At 44.6% G+C, this 22875-nt stretch overlaps 2 protein-coding genes across 10 annotated transcripts in view; both read left to right on the top strand.

Annotated features, from left to right (window-relative positions):
- ABCC9 (ATP binding cassette subfamily C member 9) overlaps positions 1–3286 on the top strand; it is a 72737-nt gene extending 69451 nt beyond the window's left edge. For 7 of the 9 annotated variants that reach the window (XM_074539209.1, XM_074539212.1, XM_074539210.1 and 4 more), the window contains 2 exons: positions 897–1076; positions 1830–1969. In XM_074539209.1, coding sequence (XP_074395310.1) covers positions 897–1034 — 138 coding nt within the window. In that variant the 3' untranslated portion in view covers positions 1035–1076; positions 1830–1969. Of the gene's footprint in view, positions 1–896; positions 1077–1829 lie in introns of all 9 variants that reach the window. The other 2 variants (XM_074539211.1, XM_026796808.2) reach the window with 1 other exon arrangement.
- An 8465-nt stretch (positions 3287–11751) lies between these two features.
- On the top strand, positions 11752–19331 carry KCNJ8 (potassium inwardly rectifying channel subfamily J member 8). The gene is made up of 3 exons (XM_005492726.4): positions 11752–12165; positions 12404–12850; positions 16331–19331. The coding sequence occupies exons 2-3, from the start codon at positions 12486–12488 to the stop codon at positions 17229–17231; spliced, it is 1266 nt and encodes a 421-aa protein (XP_005492783.1). The 5' UTR covers positions 11752–12165; positions 12404–12485; the 3' UTR covers positions 17232–19331.
- Positions 19332–22875: the final 3544 nt, after the last annotated feature.

Raw genomic sequence — 22875 nt, 5'->3', positions numbered from 1 at the left:
TTTTATACTTTTTGGTCCATTTACATATTCGGGTTAAATGTCCAGTAACAGCTTCAGGTTATGTAAGCCCATCTTCCCACATTGCTCTCCTCAATTCACCATTGTTGGTACTTTTGGGGCCTGAAGCTGCAACAGTGTCCTTGCTTTTCAGGCTGGAAAAGGATTGTTTTGTCTAATTCAACTGTGAAGAGAACTTGCTAATACTTTATATGAAGTTCAGAGTTACACACTGAGGCAGTACAGAATCTGGAATATATGAAAGCTAAAACTTAAGGCATCAGAATCAATGGGAATTACCCCCCAGAATAATATCTTTTCAGCTAGCGGTTTATGATGTTTTTTCCCATTTTCCTGCCACTTCTAGTGCCCAAAAGTTCCCTATATCCATACATGTTTCATACATACATGTGCATAGAGATGTGGTGGACACCATTAAGAATATTTCCACCTGTGACAGCGGCATTAGTCAACAAACAGGTTTTTTCCATGAGATAAATACGTGTTTCAACAGCTGTTTCATTTGCCTTGTCTGGAATCTGGAGTCCTGTGATTAGAGATTACAGACAGGCCTCCTGGACTCTGGTTTCAAGCCTGTCATCGAGTAGTTTGTGTCAGGCAAGCCACTTAACCCAGCCCATTTACAATGTGCTCCAAGGTTCTTGGCTGTGTAAATGCTGAAGATTCTGGTGGTGACACTGTTGTCCTTCAGTTCCATGCTTATTGTCCTTCTGGCTGGAATCTCTTTTCTTTAGCTTTGCCTTTCCAAAATCAGTGTCTCAAGTGAAACAGCACACATTAATATTTAGCTTCCCTCACAGAGCTGGCTTCATTCCTTCCTTTCCTCGTCCACAGCTGATCTTTCCTTCACCCACCTGTTTTTCTGTTCTTTTTTCCAGCATCGTGTGTCTCACATCTTGGATGCCAATATTGTCCTAGTCCTTTCTGAGGGCTTTCTAGTTGAATGTGACACTGCCTCAAACTTACTCCTCAAAGAGGACGGCCTGTTCACCACTTTGGTGAAGACTCACAAGTAGACTCTCTCAGTCCACACTGTTCACAGGACTTCTGGCTCTTTGGTAGTTATTTTTACCTCTTTAGTTTCCTTTCACTCTGCTTCCTTTCTATTGCACAGCTTCTGAGAGGACAGTGCAAAAAGGTGTTTCTTGTGTGATTCCTGGATTTGTTTAATTTCATGACTATTTATGTGGATCATATGTAAATCTTAGACATGCAGCTGACACTGAAACTACCATGTCAAGGGAATCCAACCCATGAAGTGATCTCTGAGTTTCAGCCTCTTCAGTGAAATATCACACTATACCTGACTGGCTGTATTCATATGGCCTTGAAATTAAGCTCAAACTGGTTTCAAACCTGTAGTTTATGGGATTAAACTGTTGCCTGGAGTACACCCCAATCTCAGAGGGATTTACAGAAGGCAATAGCCCAGGGATGCCTGAGGTAGATGGAGAGCAGACTGCTGGGGTGCAGAGAACAAGGAGCAGAGCAGAATGCTAAGCCACCTGACAGTGCAGGATGCTTCTCAGCCCTATTTCCCACAGGGGAAGATGTATTTCAGTGGTGCCATAGCATTTATTCCAACAGCTGTGTTGTCCATAATGGCAAAAAGTGAAGCTCATGCTTAAGTATTTTCAGGCTTGGTGGCAGGGGCTGTAAAGTAATTGAAGATCACCTCAGATTAAAGTAAAAGGATCTATTCCAAATATTGCTGTAAACAAGGCAGCCTTTCCCCAATGAGGTTTGCCTTGCATGAGGCCCATTAGAGAGAATTATCCAAATGAAAACCTGTTGGCCTTCCTTTGTGGCAGCACCGGGTTCACACCATCCTCACTGCAGACCTGGTCATCGTCATGAAGCGAGGGAACATTCTGGAATACGATACTCCTGAGAACCTGCTTTCCCAGGAAGATGGCATCTTCGCTTCCTTTGTCCGGGCTGACATGTGAACAGCTACACAATGCATTTTAACAGCTTATTTTTAAACAGACAAAATGCAAATATTTTCTACTCAGTGTAACATCACTTTTACCTTTTTTGTCTTGTTTTGTATTTTAGAGCTTATTTCTTCACACTTCCGTCTTTCAAAATAATAAAGCCTATTGCAATATATGTATGCCTTGAAGCAATAAAAATGTCACTTTATTCAAAGCTATTAAACTTCACACACATGCACACACACACACGCATACACGGAGGGAGAAGTTTTTACTTCCCGAGAATTTGGCATTTTCCTTAGACTATTTATTGACTTAATTTTTGTTTAAAGAGAGAAAAAGAATGCACTGATCTTATAAACTGCATATGTTATGCTGGAACCAGCAATCAAATCGTGCAGTTTGTCAGGGAAGCAAGAGGTTCCCCAGATGCATTCTGTCCCCAGAGGGAAAAATTAGGAAAAACATCCAAGCCCATAACACTTGGGGCAATCTGCTGCATTCCAAAGGCATAAACTTTGCTCTCCAAGTTGTAGCAGAGGGGCAGCGAATAAGGGAAAGGAATTTCATCAGGAATAAGGACATTCTTCCTGTCCTTCACTTTAGTAAGCACACTTCTGTCATGACAGAACTATTTTCAGAGCAACGATGGTTTGTTCATACAGTCAGTTCCTAAATCCATATTCATTCTTCCAACTTTCACTAAAGATTCAAATCATCCTATGATTATGCATGCTTTGATAGGCTTATAGAGGAATTTTGTACAGTACCTCAAGACTTTGTATTAAAATTGATCTGAATTTATAAACTTGATATTAGCCAATCCTTTAATCATGTCTACTAAAATATTCTGCTTAAAATGGCATGTAATTAGCCAACCACTAATTGTTTTATATGTCTTTAGTCCTTCAAGTTCTATTTGGGGACAACTTTTATTTTCCTTTATATATTTGTGGCCTACCTCTAAATCAGATCTAGTGCAAGGAGGTGTGATTTTCAAATTATTGCTATATCCTCAAGAATGTAGATGAAGTTAGACACATATTTACATCAGGCAGCTTGGCAAAGGTTGTCTGCACCTGACTCACACACAGTTTGATCCTGACCCTTGGGCAGTAAACACCCAGAAGAAGTTTCACAGGCATATTTTCAAAGGTACAGCTTGAGAGATCCATTTCACTGGTAATATTCAAGGTGATTCTTATTCACCTGCTGCTACAACATTTAGGAAGAACACTAAGTGCACTTAAGCGTATTTATAGTGCATTAAAATAACAAAAGGTGCAGCATTTCTGTCCCTCCCCCCGCCAAAAAAAAAAGCCCAACAATTTTGGAGAAGTTGTAGGACTTGAAACTGGCTTCCATTTAGTCTCACAGTGCAAAAAATTATATAGTGGTTTATCTTTTTAAATTAATTTTTGGAAGTTTTTATTTTCTCTGAATTATTGAAAATATACCTGTGTGATACAACGAAACAAAAGAGCTCAGTCTTGAACATTTTATGAGGGGAAGTACTTCTGTGATTTCCCTGTCTACCGCTGTGAAAGCGTTTTTGTTCTTTTCTGGATTAATTCCCCGTGCTGACCTTTGTCATTCAAATAAAATACATTTTTATAAACAGATGCCTGCTGCAGAAGCACATATTGTTCTCCAAATTTCATGGCCAAAAGGCCAAAATTATTCTTCATTTAATTTAATTGTCTTCAGTGAAAAGATAATTGGATAATTGGATTCCCTGCTGTCAGACTGGGTATAGAGATGAAGCACAAGAAGTTTTGTTGATCTGTGTGTCTTTGATAACAATGTAATCCTGATTTATTTTAAGTGATGTTAGCCAGTTCATTGAGATCCCTGTTCCCACTGCATTAAAGGGTTGCCATGAGCCTGGGACTGTGTCTTGTAATACTTAAGAGGGGCCAATAATTAGCATCTCTTTTCTCTTAGGTTTGTCCCAGAGCCATTGCAGGTTTGCTCACCCCTGGCTTTAGAAGTGAACTCTGTTGTTTGAACAGGTGGAAAATAAAATAGATATGTGAGAAAAGGAACACATGATGGGGTGAGAGAACCTCATCATGCTCCATCCATTTGGAGGGAGGAGTGCAGGAATATTGGCCCCAGTGTTAGACTCACCATGGCTGAAGTGTTGGGTGACTGCTGCAGTGGGTCCCACTGCTGCCCAGCAGGTTTAAAAGCACAATCCCATTTCTAAAGCATTAATCCTAATCAAGATACACAAATCTTACAAGATAACAAACATAAACCACCTGCTGCAGATACAGGAGATCTCCTGTTACAGCTTCTGTCCACATGATGGTACAGACACCCCAAGGGCTTAGGCTGAACATTTTTTGTGTTTTTGTCTAAAGCAGGAGGGTGATGCCAAAGGTTGCACAGCTGTTTTGTTACTGAAAAGGGTGCAGAAGGTACAAAATCTTTGAAACAAATTTCTTTTGATTTCATGTAAAGGTCTGAAGTGTGTCCCATTTGGGAGCAGTTTCCTAAGGCTGTCACGTGCACAGTAAAGGAAACATCAGGTGGAGACTGTTCCTTTGATTCTTGTCACACTGCCTCTTCTGCTGGTAGGCCCTTCTTCTCTTCCACAGCCTCCTTGCTCTTTTTTCTTCACCATCTCCCTGTGTCATAGACCTTTGAGGCTCCTGCTTGCAATCTCTGGATGCTCCTTATTCTGCCTATGCCCTCCCACTCCTTCCCAGATGAGCTCCATGCCCTTTGTCCCATTTCTTCTCTCACACAGCTCTGCACTCACTCTCCCCTTCCCTTTCCTGTCTTTGATAACACCCCTGCTCTTCAGGGAGACACTTACTCTAGTGACATCATGGTTTGGGGTTGGTTTGTTTTTCTAAGCATTAAACCAAGCAAGCTTTCAGTATTTTGATACTGTGCTTCAGAACTATGAAGTTCTTCCTTCTCCAAAGGAGCTTTGAATGTGAACACTGGCTATGTGTGAATTTAACTATGGACAGAGGAAAGACAACTCTGTGATAAATTATAAATAATATTTCTCATTCCATCTGCATTATTTTTCTGTTAACTCTTCCTGGGAGAGAAATAGCAAAGTTGTTGCTGATCATAGAATCACGGAATGGTTTGGATTGGGAGGAAACTTAAAGCTTCTCTTGTTCCACTCCCTGCCATGGGCAGGGACACCTTCCACTATCCCGGGTTGCTCAGAGCCACATCCAGCCTGGCCTTGGACACTGCCAGGGATGGGGCAGCCACAGCTTCTCTGGGCACCCTGTGCCAGGGCCTCACCACTCTCACAGGGAAGAATTTCTTTCCAATATCCAATTTAACCTACACTCTTCCAGTTTGAAGTCATTCCCCCTCCTCCTACCACTGCACTCCCTCACAGAGTCCCTTCCCATCTTTCTGCAGGTCCCCTTTAAGTACAGAAATTGGTTGTGCAATGGCTTGTGGAGCCACAACAGTGATTCTTAACCTTTGGCTTACACCCCATGGGTATCTTTCCCACTCCTTGAGCCAGGTCTAAGGGCTGGCATGGATCAAACTGCTCCCTTCCTGTATGTGGCCTTTCATCAAACTCATCACAGCTCATGATAGCTAATCCCTGCTTCTTCTAAACTAGAAATATCCCATACAACCTCTACTGAGCCCAATCTTAATCATGCTAGGAAACACCAGAACTTCCCCTGAGCAGTTTGAGATAGCTCTGTTAAGCCAGGGGCATAAGCCAGGCAAAGTCTCTGCATGGAGACGTCTCTGCTTTGTTAGGCCAAGTGATACATACAAGAGGTATCTTAAGTGCTTATAATAAGTTCCAGTCTCACTGCAGACCTGAAAAAGCTCTTTATTTGCAGGAGTGTGCCTGCTTTTCCCAGCTGTATCAGTCAGCTGAAAGAATATATTCTCCAATGCTTCTCAAGCACTTGGACAAGCCCCTTTTAGGTATAGCAGAACACCTCTGCTATAAATTCATGCACCTCCAGGGAACTCAATTAGTACCAGCAGGAACATAGCCCAAAGAAGTTTGCATCTCATTATATATAAACCTTCTGCAAAGAGCAATAACACTGAAATGTGTTTTCTTAAAATAGAAATACAGTTTCAAATGTGGTCAAGTAGTAAAAACTCCTTGTACAATAAGTTGTTTCATTTAACTGTGTTCTTTTTGCTTCCCAAAGCAATGGACTGCTGTGCTTTATTGTGTAAATACGTCAATACATCCACAGGCAATTTTGTTAATGCATCAGGAAAAGCAGAAGGAAATCTCACACGAGCATTTTACATGAATGCTTGTAGATATTTTATCAAAAAAATAAATGGAGATATAACACACTTGAGTCAACAGCTACATTTATAAAAAAAGCTGTTGACAGGGGCCATGTCTTCATTATCATGATTTCATTATCCAGTGTCAGAAGTTGGAGTATGTTCCCCTTGGAAGCACTATAACCCCGTGTCCTCAGTGTGATACTGCCAGTCAAAATCAACTCTAAAATATCCACTGAAACCACAGTGCCACTTATAAAACCACTCTGGAGCAAAGATTTTCCCAGTAAATGTGATTAAAAGCAACAATTAACTCTGCATATTTGCATCTTCAAGTAGCATCTTTTGAAAGCCTTATTTAAAATCAAAATATGTTATTTAAATTCTCTGATATGAATTCCATGGTGGCATGTGAAGAACTCCTCAGCCTCTTTGGAAACTAAATCCTTTCAGAGGCAAAACTAAGAGACTACTAAGAAAAGTCTGAAAACAAAACTGTAAATCAAACTATTCGTTGCCATGCAAACATCCCAATCATTTCCACACTGGTTTTTCTCTGTTCTGTTTTTTCTCCTCTAGAACTGACCTCTGTGCAGAACTGTAGGGAAAGACTATCAGGTATTCAAATGATGAAAAAATTGTTGTGAGGCAGAAGTGTGCTGACTCGTACAAATTAGCAACTTGCTGATGCTGTTTTGTTTTGGCAGCACAGCTTAAAGTATTGGCTTGAATGAAGCCAAGAAACTTCCAAGTGTAATCTGTCAAGAGAAGAGAGATTTTCAGAAAATATATTTACTACAGTTACTGTTAATTATTCACTATTGATAGTATTTGTCTGCTGCTAGATATTACCCATGGAAACAGAACAGACACTCCAGGCAGACGCTGCTCATTTCTCTAATATAATATACCACATTCTGAAAACTATAAACAAGCAGTTATTTAAAAGGTAATTTTAATTGGTTTCTATTAGGTGTAATTGTCATTCATCCTGTGCAAGATGCCTTCTTTCATTTTCATGGAACATGGGGATTTTCATCCCATGATCTGTTATATAATAATACAGCATCCAACACACTGCACATTTCAGTGGGCACTGCAATTCATTCCCATGTATGTGTATTAGTCTGCTTTATACATAAATACATTACATGGTTATACAACCTCTGGATTAAAGGTATAAGTAAGTAATGTACAGTCCCAGCTAGGACTGCCCAGAAGAGTTCCTCATAGCTATTACCATGACATTTCTTAACTCTCCCTTTAATTTATTTCAGGATTTTCAGGCTATATCCATAAATATCACTTCAATGTGCAGTAAAATATTTAACCATGTAACTAAGGAACTAATGCAGCTTCGTGTAAATGACATGGTCCAGAACCTCCGCCCTTCAAGAGCACAGCTGCAGACGCCTCAAGGCAGCATATTCTTCCATATTTAATGGTTATATGTGTTTTTATTCTCCCAGCCACATTAGGCCTCTTTCAGCAATTTGACTTCTCCATCAGAGGCAGGAAGGTGGGAGCCTAAGAATCTCTGAGTACTGCAGATTTTCACGGATGAATCATTCAGATTTGGGGCCTTCTATTTCTTCAGGTCCCACCAGAGCATCTGAGATTTGAGGGCTTTGAGTTGTCAGATATTGTGTGACAAGATCTGAAGGTGAGACATAACATCTGTCTTCTGTCAGTGGCATAATCTTAATTTAACCCTGAAAAAGCCAGTGAGCCAGGGAAGGGAAGCACCTAAGGGACACCATGCTCTAGGAACACAGCTAGAAACTCACTGTAACAATGTTCAACCCACTTAGAAACTGATTTACAGTCTTCCCATAAATTATGGCATGGGGAGGCAAGGAAACAGTCCCAAAATGGGGTTGCTCTTCCCAGAGCCTTAGGATAAACTCCAGGAAAAGGCACGTAATGAACAACAAACTTCACTATGCAACTTACACTGGACAAGGGTAATATGAGAATACTCATTACATGTATTCTGATGATAAAAACTATTTCTGTCCTGCTGCTCTTGCATGAAACAGGGGGAGAAAGAGCTAGTTCAGGGTAACAGATGCCCTTAGTTTGCAGTTTCTGCTCTTTCATGTTTGATGGATGTTCTGCCAGCTCATGTAGGGAAGAGTTCACCCACACTGTCCGAATATGGCTTATCAGCTTTGTGTCTCTGTGGAAGCCTTGCTCGAAGTGCATGACATCTCTGGACGCCTGCAAAGTCATCCTATCTCTAAGCTAAGATTAGAATTTCAAACAAAACTTATTACAAAGCAGGATTTTCTGAAAGGGCTGGACAGAGCTATAATGTGGAAATTTCAGATTCATGTCTAAGTGTACTATTTAATCCTGATTTTAGATAGGCATAATTGTAAAGTGATATTTACCATAATATCAGTAATGCTTGTGGGTGGAGGGGAATGAAACAACAAGAAGGAGACACATGAAGGGCCATAAGAAAACTGGACCTTAAACTGCCATCAATTCTGATCATTTTTTTTTCCTGAAAAGGCTGTGTTCACAACACTCAGACACTCTGTTCCTTACCAAATGGGTTAGGAGACGTTTTAGGAGATTTTCCCAGCTATTAACTAAATCTCAGACTGAACTGTGCATGTGGCAACCAAGCAAGTATTTAAAAGGTCAGAGGGGAAGGGTTTTAGTAGCTGTCACTCTCCAGAGCATATTCATAGACTGGAACTTGGAGAAATGGATGCTGTGCTCAGAATCATAGCTGGAGCTCCTGATCCTCACATCTCTGTAGTCATAGCCCAGCAGGCTTCCTCAAAATCCATCTCCAGGAGAAGTGAGGAGGAAGGCTTCTCTTCCAGTATTGAACAGGCAGAGAGGAAAAGATAAGCACTTTTCCTGCAATGTGTGATGGTGGGTGAAAGGATCAGTAACTTTGTTCAGCCACACTGGGGCTGTGCCAGGATATTTGTGTGTGTTTGATGGATCTTTTCCTATCTCAGCTACAAGAATTTCAGCCTCTGCATGGTGCCCAGTTAAGGAGGAGGAAACCTCCAGCAGGTTAGTGGGGAACACGTGGGCCTGAGAGCTCACAGGGAACTCCTGACAGTGCCAGTGCTGGCAGCAGTTTCTGTTCCACTTGAGTAGCTTGAGGAATGTCACTCCTTGCTCCCACTTGCCCTCAAAGATGGGCTTGATCCATTTTTCCAAGCTGCTAATCCACACACTAACTACATGTCACACAGTTGCACTCACTTCCAGCAGAGATGGGGTGGGGAGTGCAGCAGCAGCTTGAGGGGCTGGGTGAGAAGGGATGAGGCTGAAAACAACCACACAAGTGGGTTTATGCTCTGAAGTGGCAAGTAAATAAAACAACATTTCTTGGTGTTTCTGTGTCCCTGATTATAAAGCTGTGGATTTCAAGAACTTCAGAGGAAACTGTGCAATTGGGCATGTGGCATGAGCTAATTTGTGTCAGAAGCAAAGTGATACAATTCAAGCATCTCATGAAGAAGTGAAGGGGTGGGAAGTGTTCCATGCAGTTCTCAGACAGTTGGTTTTGGTTTTTTTTGAGTTGCACCTAGCAGCTGTACTGGGGAACACCAGCCCTAGAAGTGAACAAATACTTCACAGGAGCTAAATGGGAGAAGGGCAGAGGAAGAGAATAAGGAAAAGGGAAAAAAGGGAAAGGGAACTGGTACTAAACCAATAGTTCCATGCAAGTGAGATGCACTTTTGGGGCTGCATGAAACAAATGAAGCAGCCCCTCTAGAGCTGTCTCTGCCACCTCATTCACAGAAGGGTAATTTCCCAAGTTCTCCAAGCCCGGCCCCTGAAGTGCCACACACCAACAATGCTGACCCTGCAGCTACCCACCCAAGTGATTTTATGTGTTTGTACTCAGAGTCTGGTTAAAATCTAAAGGCATTTGGCTTAGACCCTGATTTTTCAGCTTCCCATCTGCCTAAAGTTAATTTCACACATAAATATTTAGCTAATTGCCTAATATGACTGGGGCTTTGTGTCTGTCTCTCCTCTGGCTACTGGGTATGTGGTATTAGCAAAGGCCAGTGCTGGAGAAGTTTCCAGGAACCACTCATCTATTTAAAGTTGAGCACGTGCATGTGTTCAGCAGGGTGGATATATTCAAGCTGAGGATTATACTGCCTGTCAAATGTGCCTTCTCAGTTTTTCCAAGCCTGAGTATGCTTAAAACCTTCCTGATTGCACCAGGCCTGTCAAGCTTTTCCCTAGTTTACAGAGAGGAGTGAGGTATTTTGTTCTGTAGAAATTTTATACCCTAGAGGTGATTCACTTGAGTGATACACAGAAAAGTTTGGAACCTCCCTATTTCACACACACACACACACACGCGCGCACACACACACACACATATTCTCACTCCTTGGATACAAGGGAGTTAATCTGACAAAATCTCTGCACATGCCTTCATTAAAATCTGAATGCAGATATTTTCATAAAGTTGATGCACTGTTTATTCTCGCCATCACAAACCCTAAGACTTCAGGACAAAAAAAAACCAAACAAAACAAACAAACAAACAACAAAACAAACAAACAAACAAACCCCCAAAACAAAAAAAAAAAAAAACACCAAAAAACACAACCAAAAAACCCACCCAATAAAAAAAAAAATCAAACAACAAAAACCTGCAATTTCCAAGAATGCAAGCTTCCATTAAACAAAAGGGCCAAAATTGTTAACTTCAACCAGTGGGAAAGAGACAGAACTTCAGGGATTTCACTGGGGAGGTGGAGGAGAGGTTGTCATTGTACATAATTCTTCCTACCCATCCCAAATACAAATCCTCATCTGCCAGTGCCCATTTCCCAGCTGAACATCACAACGGGCCTGACACTGCTCAGCAAGAGCTGTGACCCGTGAAAAGAAATGTTTTCCTTCCTTTCTTGCAGAGACAGGTAATTAAGTTTATCCAAAGCTGCAAAGGTCATGAGATTCTGGCTTTGGTCCCCCAAAGACTTACGCACAAGCCTCGCTTCCTCTGGCTCAGCCAGATTCGAGGGAAGATAAAGTTAGGAAGGCACAACTCTTGGCTGCCGGGGGAAGCAGGCAGGCGCGCAGCTCTGCGTAAGCAGCACAGACCAGCAGCGTTAGCACCTCGTCCCGCTGTTAAATGGGCTGGAACCTGCCTAAAATCCCCTCAACCCATTGTCCGCGCAGCGCAGGGAGCGTGTGCGCCCGTGCTCCGCATCCCGACCGCTGCTCCGAGCCCCGGCCCCGCATCCCGAGCCCCGGCCCCGCATCCCCAGGCCGAGCCTCGCATCCCCAGCCCGACTCTCGCTTCCTGAGCCCCGTATCCCCATCCCCAGCCCGAGCCCCACAACCCCATCCCGAGCTCCGCATCCCCAGCCCGAGCCCCGCCCCGGTCCCTCCGCGCATCCCCCCGGGCCCGAGCCCCGCTCCGCCCGCCCCGCTCCGGCCGCGTCCCGCCCCGTTGAGCGGTGAGTGGCGGCCGGGGGCGGGGGGACCGTGCGAGGCGCCGGGGGGTCAGGCAGCCCTGCCCTCCCCCGGTGGGACGGGCCGACCGCCGGGGAGCAGGGCTTTCCGTGGGTTTGTTCTGTCACCCGTTTGGGCTCAAAGTTTGGGAATAAAGGGAGGGTTTCCCCGCCTGATCCCGGAAGGGAAGGAGAGCTGCGAGGGAAAATGCGACCGCTTGCTCCGAGGAGTCCCGTTCCCTGCCTGCCGCGCCTCCAGCTCAGTTCCTTCTTGTGATGCTCTAGGGGGACGAGGCTGGGGCTCCCCACAGCTGCTGGATGAGCTGCAGCAGTACGGAGGGAGTCTCCCCGCGTCTCCGCAGACTAACTTCGGCTCTGACCACAGACGTCTGATTCTTCAGGTCCTGAAGGATGCGAATAACTTAGTGCTTCGTGTTCCTGTCCCCATCTGAGCACTGCTGTCTCCCGGAGAAACAGCCTGAGGAACCGAGCTGGTGTCTGTCACGGTACTTTACAGCGACTTTGTGAGACTGCTGTGCAGCCTCCCTTCCTGCAAGGAGTCTCCAAATAGCATCTTTCATATCTGCTACGAGCTGATACCGACTGCTTATATAAAAATGGTGGTCTGAGAGAGAGAGGGCACTGTAGGACCAGCATTTAATGCAGTGGGGTTTGGCAGGGGGTACCTTAATCGGGGCATCTTGCACAGGTGACAACTCTGACCAGGTTCACTCTTTTTTGCAGGGTAAAGCAAGCCTTGCAGATACTTGCTAGAGGGACCACCCCCCATTTTGCATCTTGCTGAGTGGACTATGGTGGCAGGAAGATGTTGGCTCGCAAGAGTATCATCCCTGAAGAGTACGTGCTGGCACGGATCGCTGCCGAGAACCTGCGCAAGCCACGCATCCGCGACCGCCCGCGCAAAGCCCGCTTCATCGCCAAGAACGGCGCCTGCAACCTGGCCCACAAGAACATCCGTGAGCAGGGGCGATTCCTGCAGGACATCTTCACCACCCTGGTGGACCTGAAGTGGCGTCACACGCTGGTCATCTTTACCATGTCCTTCCTGTGCAGCTGGCTGCTCTTTGCCATGATGTGGTGGCTGGTGGCCTTTGCCCATGGCGACATGGACCCGAGCACAGAAAACCCTTCGAACAGCACAAAGTGGACGCCATGTGTGACGTGTGTCAGGTAAAGTAGAGTTTGGTGGGATGAAGGAAGGGCGGGGACAGAACTGCCAGCTGTCCTGGTGTTGTTTGAAGTGCAGCTTTTGGTTTATATGAACTGTTGGGTTTGGTTGAGACAGTTGAAAAGTGCAGTGTTTTCCTCTAGATTGCGTAAATTCAGCAAGCCTCCCGGGCTTGGAAAATACTATACTGTAGATGTCTTTGATTCCTTACAGGATCTGAAAGAGAGGGAGACCTGCTGCTTTTCATGTGTCTCCACACTCTGTGGGTAACTCGATTGCCTGTCGAGATAAGAGCCTGCTGCAAGAGTGGGTATGTGTTATATGTATTGTAACGTTGTCTACGGCAGCGGGAGCATCCCCAGCGCCACGTCGCCCAGGTGCTCCCTCCGAGAGGCAGGGAACCAGCCCTGGGTGTCAGGCAGGGCACCAGGAAATGTGTCACTTAGGACAAAACTGAGTGTGTTTCGAGATGACTCTCGTGAGAGTGTTAAATATGTGGGGCTTCAAAATACCTTGGTGAAGCCATAGGCCAGCAGTTGGACAGAGGAACACTTTCCACACTGTGCATTTGTGTCAGACAGTGAAAGCTTAAGGGTGACCGGATTAAATATCACCTGTTGAAGTGTCCCCAAAGCCATGACAATTGTCAGGGCACTGATAAACTGACACAAACATATATGGAAGAGAAGACTGTGGATTAGAGGTGGAGTAAACTGTAAGATAACTTAAGGATCTCATCAATTAAATCTGCTTTTTTAACATTAGTTTTTTAGATAGAACCTTGTGGTTCTGTACCACCAGGCTGCCCCAGATCACCTCTCTCTATACATTGCTGTGCTGTGAAGGTCTGGGTGCTGCAGGGTGCTCTGAGGTATCAGTGAATCCACTTCCCTTTTCTCCCTTCTCCAAGAAAGTTTTGAGGTACTTCAACAAGTCTGAAGCGCTTTTGTATCTGGCTCATGAGGTAGCAGAGATTTAATTTAGATTTAATTTAGCAAAAAACCCAGGTTTTTTGCTAAATGGGGATTTTCCAAGGTAAAAGAAGAGGGGATTTTCCCAAGCTTCCCTTCACCAGGTTAGGGGGAATTGGAGCAGGGGTTGCTGTCTTGTTTCTTTTCCGATGTCTGGCCACAAGCAGTGTCCTCTGAAATGAGATGCCATGACCCAGCTTGCACCCGCAGGAGCGTTACCCCCGGCATTTCTGGGATTTGTGGGATCTGTCCAACTGGGACTAGTGAACAGCTACAACCCTGCAGCTCTCCAGGGTCAGCTGAGGGGACATCCCTGCGTGTGGCTGGTGGCTCCCTTGGCGTGGCTGCTGTGTCACCCTGCAGATCCCGAGCTGGGGGCCAAGGGCTTCATGCCACTGGGGCCAGGCACATCCACAGCCAGGACTCTGCCCCTGTTCCCTCTCTGTAGCTGCCTGTGCATCTTCCAGGATGTCTGCTTGGAAACAAAATGAATGAATCAATACAATTTCAGGTTTAGCCCATGCCAAAGAGCACACACCCCTCCCTCATGGGCTGTCCAGGCAACAGCTGCTCCAGTGCCCATGCCCAAGCCATGAGAAATCTCTTCCTTTCCTAGGGAAATTTGGCGACCACTTTGGTCAAAGTCTTGAAATAATGATGTGATTGCTGACATCTTTAAGAATGTTTTTGGGTGTAAAATTATTTTTAGTATTGGAATGCCAAAATCATGACAAAAATTTTTTAGCCTATTTCCCTTAGGTTTAGGCCCACAGATATTTCAGGAGAGCTTCTTGGGTGGGTGCCATTACCTATTTACAGGAAAACCTGGCTTTGGAAATTTTAACCAGTGCCTAGAGCTTGCACAGCCCTTTCATTTTATGAAGTACTGCAGAAATTTCTAAGCCTGACATCTCTTTGTCACAGAAAGCAAACATTATCCAAAATGGAAAGCTGCTGCACAGCTGTGAGGGGAAGGAACAGTGTGATTTGCACTTTCTCTCTCCCATTTCATGTGGTTAAAATGCTTTCCAAACTTGCTCTTTCACTTACTTCCACTGTTAAAAAGATGGATTTTTTTTCTTTTTTTTGAAGACGGGTGTTGCTAAAGGAAGTCAGACTACTTACTGGACAGAGTTTTAAGCTAAATTAAGCTGACTGAAATTGAATCCAGAAACTGCATTCTGCGTATAACTGAATATTCATGATTATAAGAAATCATTCCATGGATTCTATTAAGTAACTCCTTTGTCCCTGATTTCTTCAGAGTGAAATACAAAATCAACCCCCTCAATACAAAGGAGTTTGTTAACGATTAAGAGTAGAAAAGGCAAAATAAGAAAGTTATTTCAAAGATACCTGTGCAGAGACTGTCTGGTTTTCTTGGAGATGGACTTTCTTATTGCCCAGAAAATTATTCTTAATATTGCCTATGCTATTTAAATGTGTCTTCGATTCCCCAGTGAAAATATGACTAGAAAAGAAAAAATAATTGAAAAGTAGATTAATTGAAAAGCAAAGCAAAACCAATGAATTATTTAGACCCATCTTCATGGGCAGGATATATTTTCTGCTAGTATGGCCCTGTTAAGCATTGGATGCTTCAGATTTATTGGATTGCACTGGAGGAATGTATCTGGAAGGAATAAAGGAATAAATAAATATAAAAGGAAGTTAAGGACCCTGATATATACAGAGGATATGACTTTGGGGCTACTATAAATAATGTAATTTGGGAAGTTTGTGGACAGCATTTGCTGATGTCCAGCACCATAGCATTTTAGGGTATTTAACTTAAACCCACACTTCTACATCCCACTTCTGTGTTGACATTTTCCAGCTGGTCTTGCCGTGACAGTGAGCTGAACCCAAGCCCTGGGTCACAGCACTGTCCTGCTGCCAGGGTGTGCAGGGGGCACCTGGGGGCCACTGGCCTCTCTCTGCAGCCTCATCCTGCTCTCTCACAAGGCAAGCAAGGGTTTGGGAAGTGTCACAAATCTGGGAAAGCCCCTTTTCCCCCACCAGGAAATTCTGGGTCACGATTCAGGTAGAATGAGTGAAGTGCTGCAGTTTTCCCTGTTTCCTTTCCCTGCACAGGCTGGTGGAAGGATCTCAGCGTGCCAGCTCATTGCCCATGCTTGCCAAAACTACCTCTCTCCACCAAGAGCTTCATGGGATGGAGAAGGTGGAAAGCCCAGCTGTTCCAGAGCTGTTCACGAAGCCAGTGGGCAGCCTGTGCTCCTGGACAGAGATTCCCTGAGCTGCTCACGGTCACCCAGATGGTCTTGAGGAGCTCAGGCTCTGAGGTCTTCCCTGCCACCATTAGACACTACACCAAGCACACAGATCTGAGCCACCAAGCATGCAATGCTTAGGCTGGTGGTAACAGAAGGCTTATGTGTACTAGAGCCATACAAACATGTCCTTAAGTTTGTTTCTGGAAATGCATGTTAACAGCTTCTCAGTGTGTGCTCCGTGTCCTGAGAGTTAATTGGGTGCAATCTTCCCCTACAGGTCTTTCACCTCCGCTTTCCTCTTCTCCATCGAAGTCCAGGTGACCATTGGCTTTGGGGGCAGGATGATGACCGAGGAGTGTCCCCTGGCCATCACGGTGCTGATCCTGCAGAACATTGTGGGGCTCATCATCAACGCCGTCATGCTGGGCTGCATCTTCATGAAGACGGCGCAGGCTCACCGGCGGGCCGAGACGCTGATCTTCAGCCGGCAGGCGGTCATCGCCGTCCGCAACGGCAAGCTCTGCTTCATGTTCCGCGTGGGGGACCTGAGGAAGAGCATGATCATCAGTGCCTCAGTGAGAATCCAGGTTGTGAGGAAGACCATGACCCCTGAAGGAGAAGTCATACCCATTCACCAGGTGGATATCCCTGTGGATAACCCCATCGAAAGCAACAACATTTTCCTGGTGGCTCCCTTGATCATTTGTCATGTCATTGACAAGCGGAGTCCTCTTTATGATATCTCTGCTTCCGACCTGGCGCTCCAGGACCTGGAGCTCATTGTGATACTGGAAGGGGTCGTAGAAACCACAGGCATCACAACACAGGCAAGAACCTCCTACGTGGCAGAGGAGATCCTCTGGGGTCACCGCTTTGTGCCCATTGTCACCGAAGAGGAAGGCGTGTATGCTGTCGACTACTCCAAGTTCGGCAACACCGTCAAAGTGGCTGCGCCGCGCTGCAGTGCCCGGGAGCTCGATGAGAAGCCCTCCATTCTCATCCAGACCCTGCAGAAGAGCGAGCTGTCCCACCAAAACTCCCTGAGGAAGCGCAACTCCATGAGGAGAAACAACTCCATTCGGAGGAGCAACTCCATGCGGAGAACCAACTCCTCTCTCATCGTGCCCAAAGTGCAGTTTATCACACCCGAGGGGAGCCAGAGTGCCTCAGAAACGTGATGCACAGCTTTGTGCTAGGGCACTGCGCTTCAGAAGGAGGAGGCACCTGTGGTGTTTTGCTTCAATTTCCTTTTACTTAAGAAAACAAGAACACAATGCAGAAAAGAACCATGCAAGAACTATTTATTCCATTATTTACCAAAAGCACCACCTAATGGCATTAGAAAACACCTTAGCACTTAGTGTATGAATTAATAAAAAATGGCACGTACACTAAAGAAAACACACTTCACTCATGTAATATAATGTGTATTTATACTTGTTTTTATGGCATGCTGATTTTTTTAATCGTATTTTTCCTATCAAGGGTCTCTTTCTCCTGCTGGCTGTCACAAAATGTGGGGCTTTCCTGTGCAAGTGAGTGCTTCACAAAACTTCTATAGTCAACAGCTCCCACGGATTTCATGCATGACATTTGGAATTTGATCTTTTTGTGTGAATTCCTTGTTGTTTTAAAGGAATTAATTCCTCAAGGATTTCACTGGAGAAGACTGACCATTTCATCTTTGGTTTCCCAGGCTTTTTCTTTTTTGTTGGTTTGTGGCAAGGGCATTTTGAGAGCAAATTCAGGTCAGGTGTTGTGACCTGTCCATCCCACAGGAAAGCTGGTGTCACTCTAGGCAGGAAAACCAGGAAAATGATGGGGTGCTGCTCCCCTTCTCAGGGTGAAATACTTGGCTGCAGGACAACACACATCTTTGATTAGCTGTAGGCCAAGCTGAGAAATCTCAGTCCTCCTGGCTGCCACCTGGGCATCTGTTTCACTGAAATTATGCAAACTGAAAAAAGAAGATGCCTCTTTAACATTCTCATCCTGACAGAAGACCAAATCCTGTTTTGCTCTCTCTGATAGATTCATATATGAAGGAAACACATGTATTTGTTTCACTTACTTTTCATAGGATTAAGTCTGCATCCTCCAGAAGAAGGTTATTTTTTGCCAGTGGGAACTCATGAATGAGAATGAGAGGGAAACCTGCCAATATTAGAGATAGTATTTTCAAAATTATTTGAATGCTTTTCAGGAGAACTTGGATGCTGCTGCTGAATTCCTGGGTTTTTAGCAGTGCCTCACCTGTGTTTTTATATAATCTGGTATTGAGAATTGGTGGGAAGAAGCTTTCCTCTTCAAATTAAAATGGGCATTTGTTACCTGGAGCCTTCCCAAAAATGTCATCAGATAGTTTTCTACAGGAATACATAAGGAATAATACATAAATAACTAATTCTGTCACATTTGGTAGCCTAAATTGATACATGTCTTTTCCCATGTGAGTAAGCATAACTATGGACAAGTTCCTGTTGAAATGTCTTGCAGAAATTGTTTTATGTCTGTGGGTCGAGAGAAGTACTATCCTTGTTCTGACCCTCCAAGCCACTCAAACATTTAAATGTTTGCTTTTTTCTCTGTGGTGAAACAGTCAAAGCTGGATTCTCATTCTCTTTGAAGGAGCTCATCAGCAATTTTTAGATGAATGGTCTCAGTCTTCACGAGGTGTTGAATGGTGGCATGGAGGAGTATTGCTCTGAGGTGTGGACTCCCTGCATTTGGAACAGATGCTCTTCAGAACAAAAACTCTGACAAAATACTTCATCTGAAGCAGCAGAGGAAATTGAAGTTTCTGCTGAAAGCATTAATTCCCTGGCCTGCTCATTAATGTTCTAGTAGGGTGAATGGTGAACATCTGTAGAAATTATTCTGTCCCTTGTGTGTCCAAACTATGATCAGCTGCAGCTTCCAAGAAGAGTCAGAGTGAAGCACTGTATTACAATTTGTCTCTGTCCTCCATTTCCAGGACTGTGAACTTCTCTGAGGCTCTCTGTTGGATACATGGTTAAGTCAGATGCTGTGCAAAAGCAGGTTTTATACAAAATAATAATAAAAAGAGTTACAATAATCTCTTGGTTTGAAAGACAGGTGTCTGCCGTGGAAGGTGGGAAAAAGAATATGACCCCCTTCCCTCTGAATTATTACAATTTGAAATTAAGGGGCTTTCAGACAAAGATATGTGAAAAGGAATGACAGTTCTTTACTAGTCTGTACAGCAAGGCAAGCAAACAACAGCAGCAACACAAGCGGCACCAGGAGCGCACCCGCAGCGGCTTGGCCCTGGCGCTCTCCCCTTCGCTGCAGTTCCGGTTGTGGCCAGCGGGGGCGCTGCTGGCTCCCGGCCGGGCAGGGCGGGGGCGCCCATTCCTGCAGGGGGGGCTGTGTGTGAGCTCGGCCACGTCCCCCTCACGCCGTAATGGCTGCGGGCTGGGTGGTGGGAATGGGCCTCAGCAGGGACAGCAGGGGTGAGCAGACACCAGAGCAGCCAAGGAAATGTATCAGAAACTCCCCAGCTGTAGCAGGTGTCATGGCAGGCAGGGGTGCTGGGTTAGAGTGTAGAGGAGAAAACAATGGGACTGGGCAGCCAGGCTCCAGGCTCCTCCTGTAGCAGCTGCAGAGTGCAGCCGGGAAGGGGAGGAGGGCTGGGGTCCTGGGTTTCTCCCCTGAGGCACCCAAATAGATGGTAAGGGTCCCTTCCAGTCAGATTGGGTGTCAGTAATGTTCCCGTCCAACAACTGCTCTTACGAGCAAAGGCTCACCCACAGTAGGAGACGCAATGGAAGGACAAAAGCTCTGTCGTGGCAGCGAATCCTCTGGGCAGCGACTGCGGACTGGCTGTGCCTGCTCCCACACCAAGGGCAAGAGGAGCCCAGCCCAGCCCCTCACCACCGGCCAAAATCTCACGGTATCTTTGCTCTTTCACAAAGAAAACCTCCCAGATAAGAGAGTAGCCAGCTGCATGCTTCCCCCACCTTTTTGCCTCTCTTAAGTACTGGTCATTATTGTCTCTTAGCCACAGATGGGACAAAATTCCATAAGAGAAAGAAACAAAAGGAAAAATCTTAACCCCAACAAATAATGATTTCTTCCATCTCTGATTTTTCCCTATTCCTCTCCTTCTTGTCCCTTTGTATTCTTCATTCATTCTTCTATACTCCTGGTCCCTCCTGTATGCCAGCCTTTTCCATGGTTCTTTTGAATAACAATTTTATGTTACCTATACTACCTCATTATTCTCTCAGTATTTCAAATGAGCTTTTTTTTTTTTTTCCCAGAACCATTTTCTCATTTTCTCCTTCCAAATTTTATTTCATCTTCGTGGCTCTCTCTGCTTCCCACCTTATACACTCTGTTTCTTGGAACACCACTGCAGGGATATTGGTATTTTGAGGTAACACTAAGACACCTCAGTCATATGCCAGGATGCTGAACAGATAAACAAGGCAGAACTTTGTGCCATGGATGTTATGTTCGTATGTGCTGTGCTCCTGCTCCGTGCAGAAAATCCTTTCGTGCAAAGCCCCTTTCTTGAGCAAGATTTGAAGTCCTGGAAGAGGTCAGGGACAGAGGCAGCCAGTGGTGGAGAGCAGGAGAGGGGTCCTTGGCCTAGGAGCTGCTTCCCTGACTGAAAGGACAGATTTCAGACCCAGCTTTGCAATGTCACTGCATGTCCTTTCAGACCCAGCTTTGCCTGCCGAGAGGGCATCAGCTGGCAGTGCCACAGCTCAATACATATAATTGTTTATTCTCCCAGGCAACTTTATTAGAGAGGGGTTTTATTTTAAATTTGAAGCCTTCTGTTTGTAATACAGCCTGACAAGGATGATGGTGAGATTTCTACCAAATAGTGCTGACAGTTCATGTTAGCAGTTAACTGTTCATCTCATTGATAATAATTTAGTAAATTAGATTAAATAAGGTATCAACATCATCCCTTCACACTTATTTGTGTCCCTACCATTCCCATCGCTCTGCAGCATGGTGTAACTAGAACTGCATACTTGACTTCACTTATTCTGTGGATTTAATATGCTTTGGCTCTTTGTGCAGCAAAAATTTTTTAAGCTCAGAAAAGTAATTATAAAGTCCTTCCAGGACAGGCATAACGTCTGGGATTACACTTTACTTTTTTTCCTAGCTTTCACCTAAGGAGCTTCCCTGTTTTAAACAGAGAAATGGCAGTGAGAGCCTTTGTGCTCCTTTGGAACGCCCAGAAGATTCAGAGTTGCCGTGGTGGGGACAGAGCAAACAAGCACAGGCAGTGCTTACAGGGGATATAAAGGTTAATGCTCCAGGGCTGAAGCCAAGATCTGAGTGATAGGATTTGGAGGAAACTTTCCCTGTTGGCAGCTGATTCTGTGGCTGTCACCCTCAGGACTTCTTGCGCTCTCTTTTGCAAAACCTGGTGCGAGCCAGGGACAGAAGCTGGAGCTTGGCACTGGCAAGGCCCTGCTGCCTGCTGGCCTTGGACCTCTCTGCTACCCCTGCATCACTCTGGCCTTCTAAAACAGATCTGGCCTTGTAACACAGTTCTGGCCCTGTAAAACAGTTCTGCCCCTTGAGCACGTCTTCATGAGCACGTTGTCCCACAGCGATGTGCCCTGGCCAGTACAAGTGCCGGGCTCTTTCCACAGAAGGGCTCCCCTTCCTTCTGGGCTTCTGGGGTACTCAGGACCTTGTAAAGTGAGAGCCAGAGGAACATTCAGATTTAGGTAACATCTCATGTGTGCCATGGCCCTTTGCCCTAATGCCATGTGTCACTCCAGGCCAAAGGGTCATTTCAGAGGTTTTGCCTCGCAGCCATTGTGAATGAATTTCATAGAAGTCTGAGCCTTTATCTACACTTTATAAAGTTGGGGAATCATGCTTTTACTTTGCAGTCTGGGTAACAGCATGGACACACTATATTTTCTGATTGAAAATAAAAAAGATGGTTAATTCTCCACATCCTTTTTTTCATCACAAAGTAGAGACTGAGGACATTTTGTGAAACCAGTTTCCAAGCACTACAGTGGTTATTATTAGTAAATGTTTTTTTTGCTGCAATCTGCAAAAGTAATTAGTTCAAGACCAGAAAGGAGCTTTGACAGGAGAAAAACCATTCGATACATGATGAAAGGAACAAAGCTCTCATTATTTTCACAAAATATAATCTCAGCTGGGCCTGGTGCTTTCAAAACACTGGGCGGGGGGTGGGGTGTTGCTTGAATAGCCAGGTGAGAGTTAACAATTTCTCCCCCACATGCTTATATTAAAATATTTTTCCCTATATTTGTGTTTACATGACATCCAGACTAATCGAAGATGATAGACAGGAATTTTGTAATGCTTCTCCTATTAATAATCCTGTCTCCCTGAATTGTGTTTTCTCTTTTCCCTTAAGAATTCTTTGAACGTTAAAAAAAAGAAAGAGATTTCTCATGTGATAACTGGACAGTAAAGATAAAATATGTTCCCATATTCCCTTATTGGATGCTGAAGAGAAATTTAGCCTGCAGAGACAAGATCAGTGCTGTCCAAGAGAAACAGCCACTGGGATTGAGGCACTCACAGTCAGCACCCACCACCAAGGGCATGGATTAAAAGAAATATTTAAGAATAATAAGTATTTTTATATATAAAAGTAAGAGTCTTGGCTGAGGACTCTCAGAACACTGATGAGCTATTAGCTAGCAGTGAAGGGAATGTTCATCAAGACACACTTCAATGCAAGGAAGACAAAAAATGTCCATTCAAGGAAAATATAGTCCATACTTTAGCTATTGCTACCAATTATTTGAACATTTAGGTTATTAAAAATTCAAAGAGGCAATA

The sequence above is a fragment of the Zonotrichia albicollis genome, chromosome 4, assembly GCF_047830755.1.
Source record: "Zonotrichia albicollis isolate bZonAlb1 chromosome 4, bZonAlb1.hap1, whole genome shotgun sequence".
Taxonomy (NCBI): Eukaryota; Metazoa; Chordata; class Aves; order Passeriformes; family Passerellidae; genus Zonotrichia; species Zonotrichia albicollis.
Note: the sequence above shows the minus strand (reverse complement) of the source record. Positions and strands in the feature narration are given on the sequence as shown.

Excerpts from the sequence above, each read along its gene's own strand:
- KCNJ8 (XM_005492726.4), top strand. The coding sequence starts at position 12,486 with ATGTTGGCTCGCAAGAGTATCATCCCTGAAGAGTACGTGCTGGCACGG. Across the intron at positions 12,851-16,330 it reads CCATGTGTGACGTGTGTCAG|GTCTTTCACCTCCGCTTTCC; the intron begins GTAAAGTAGAGT and ends CTTCCCCTACAG.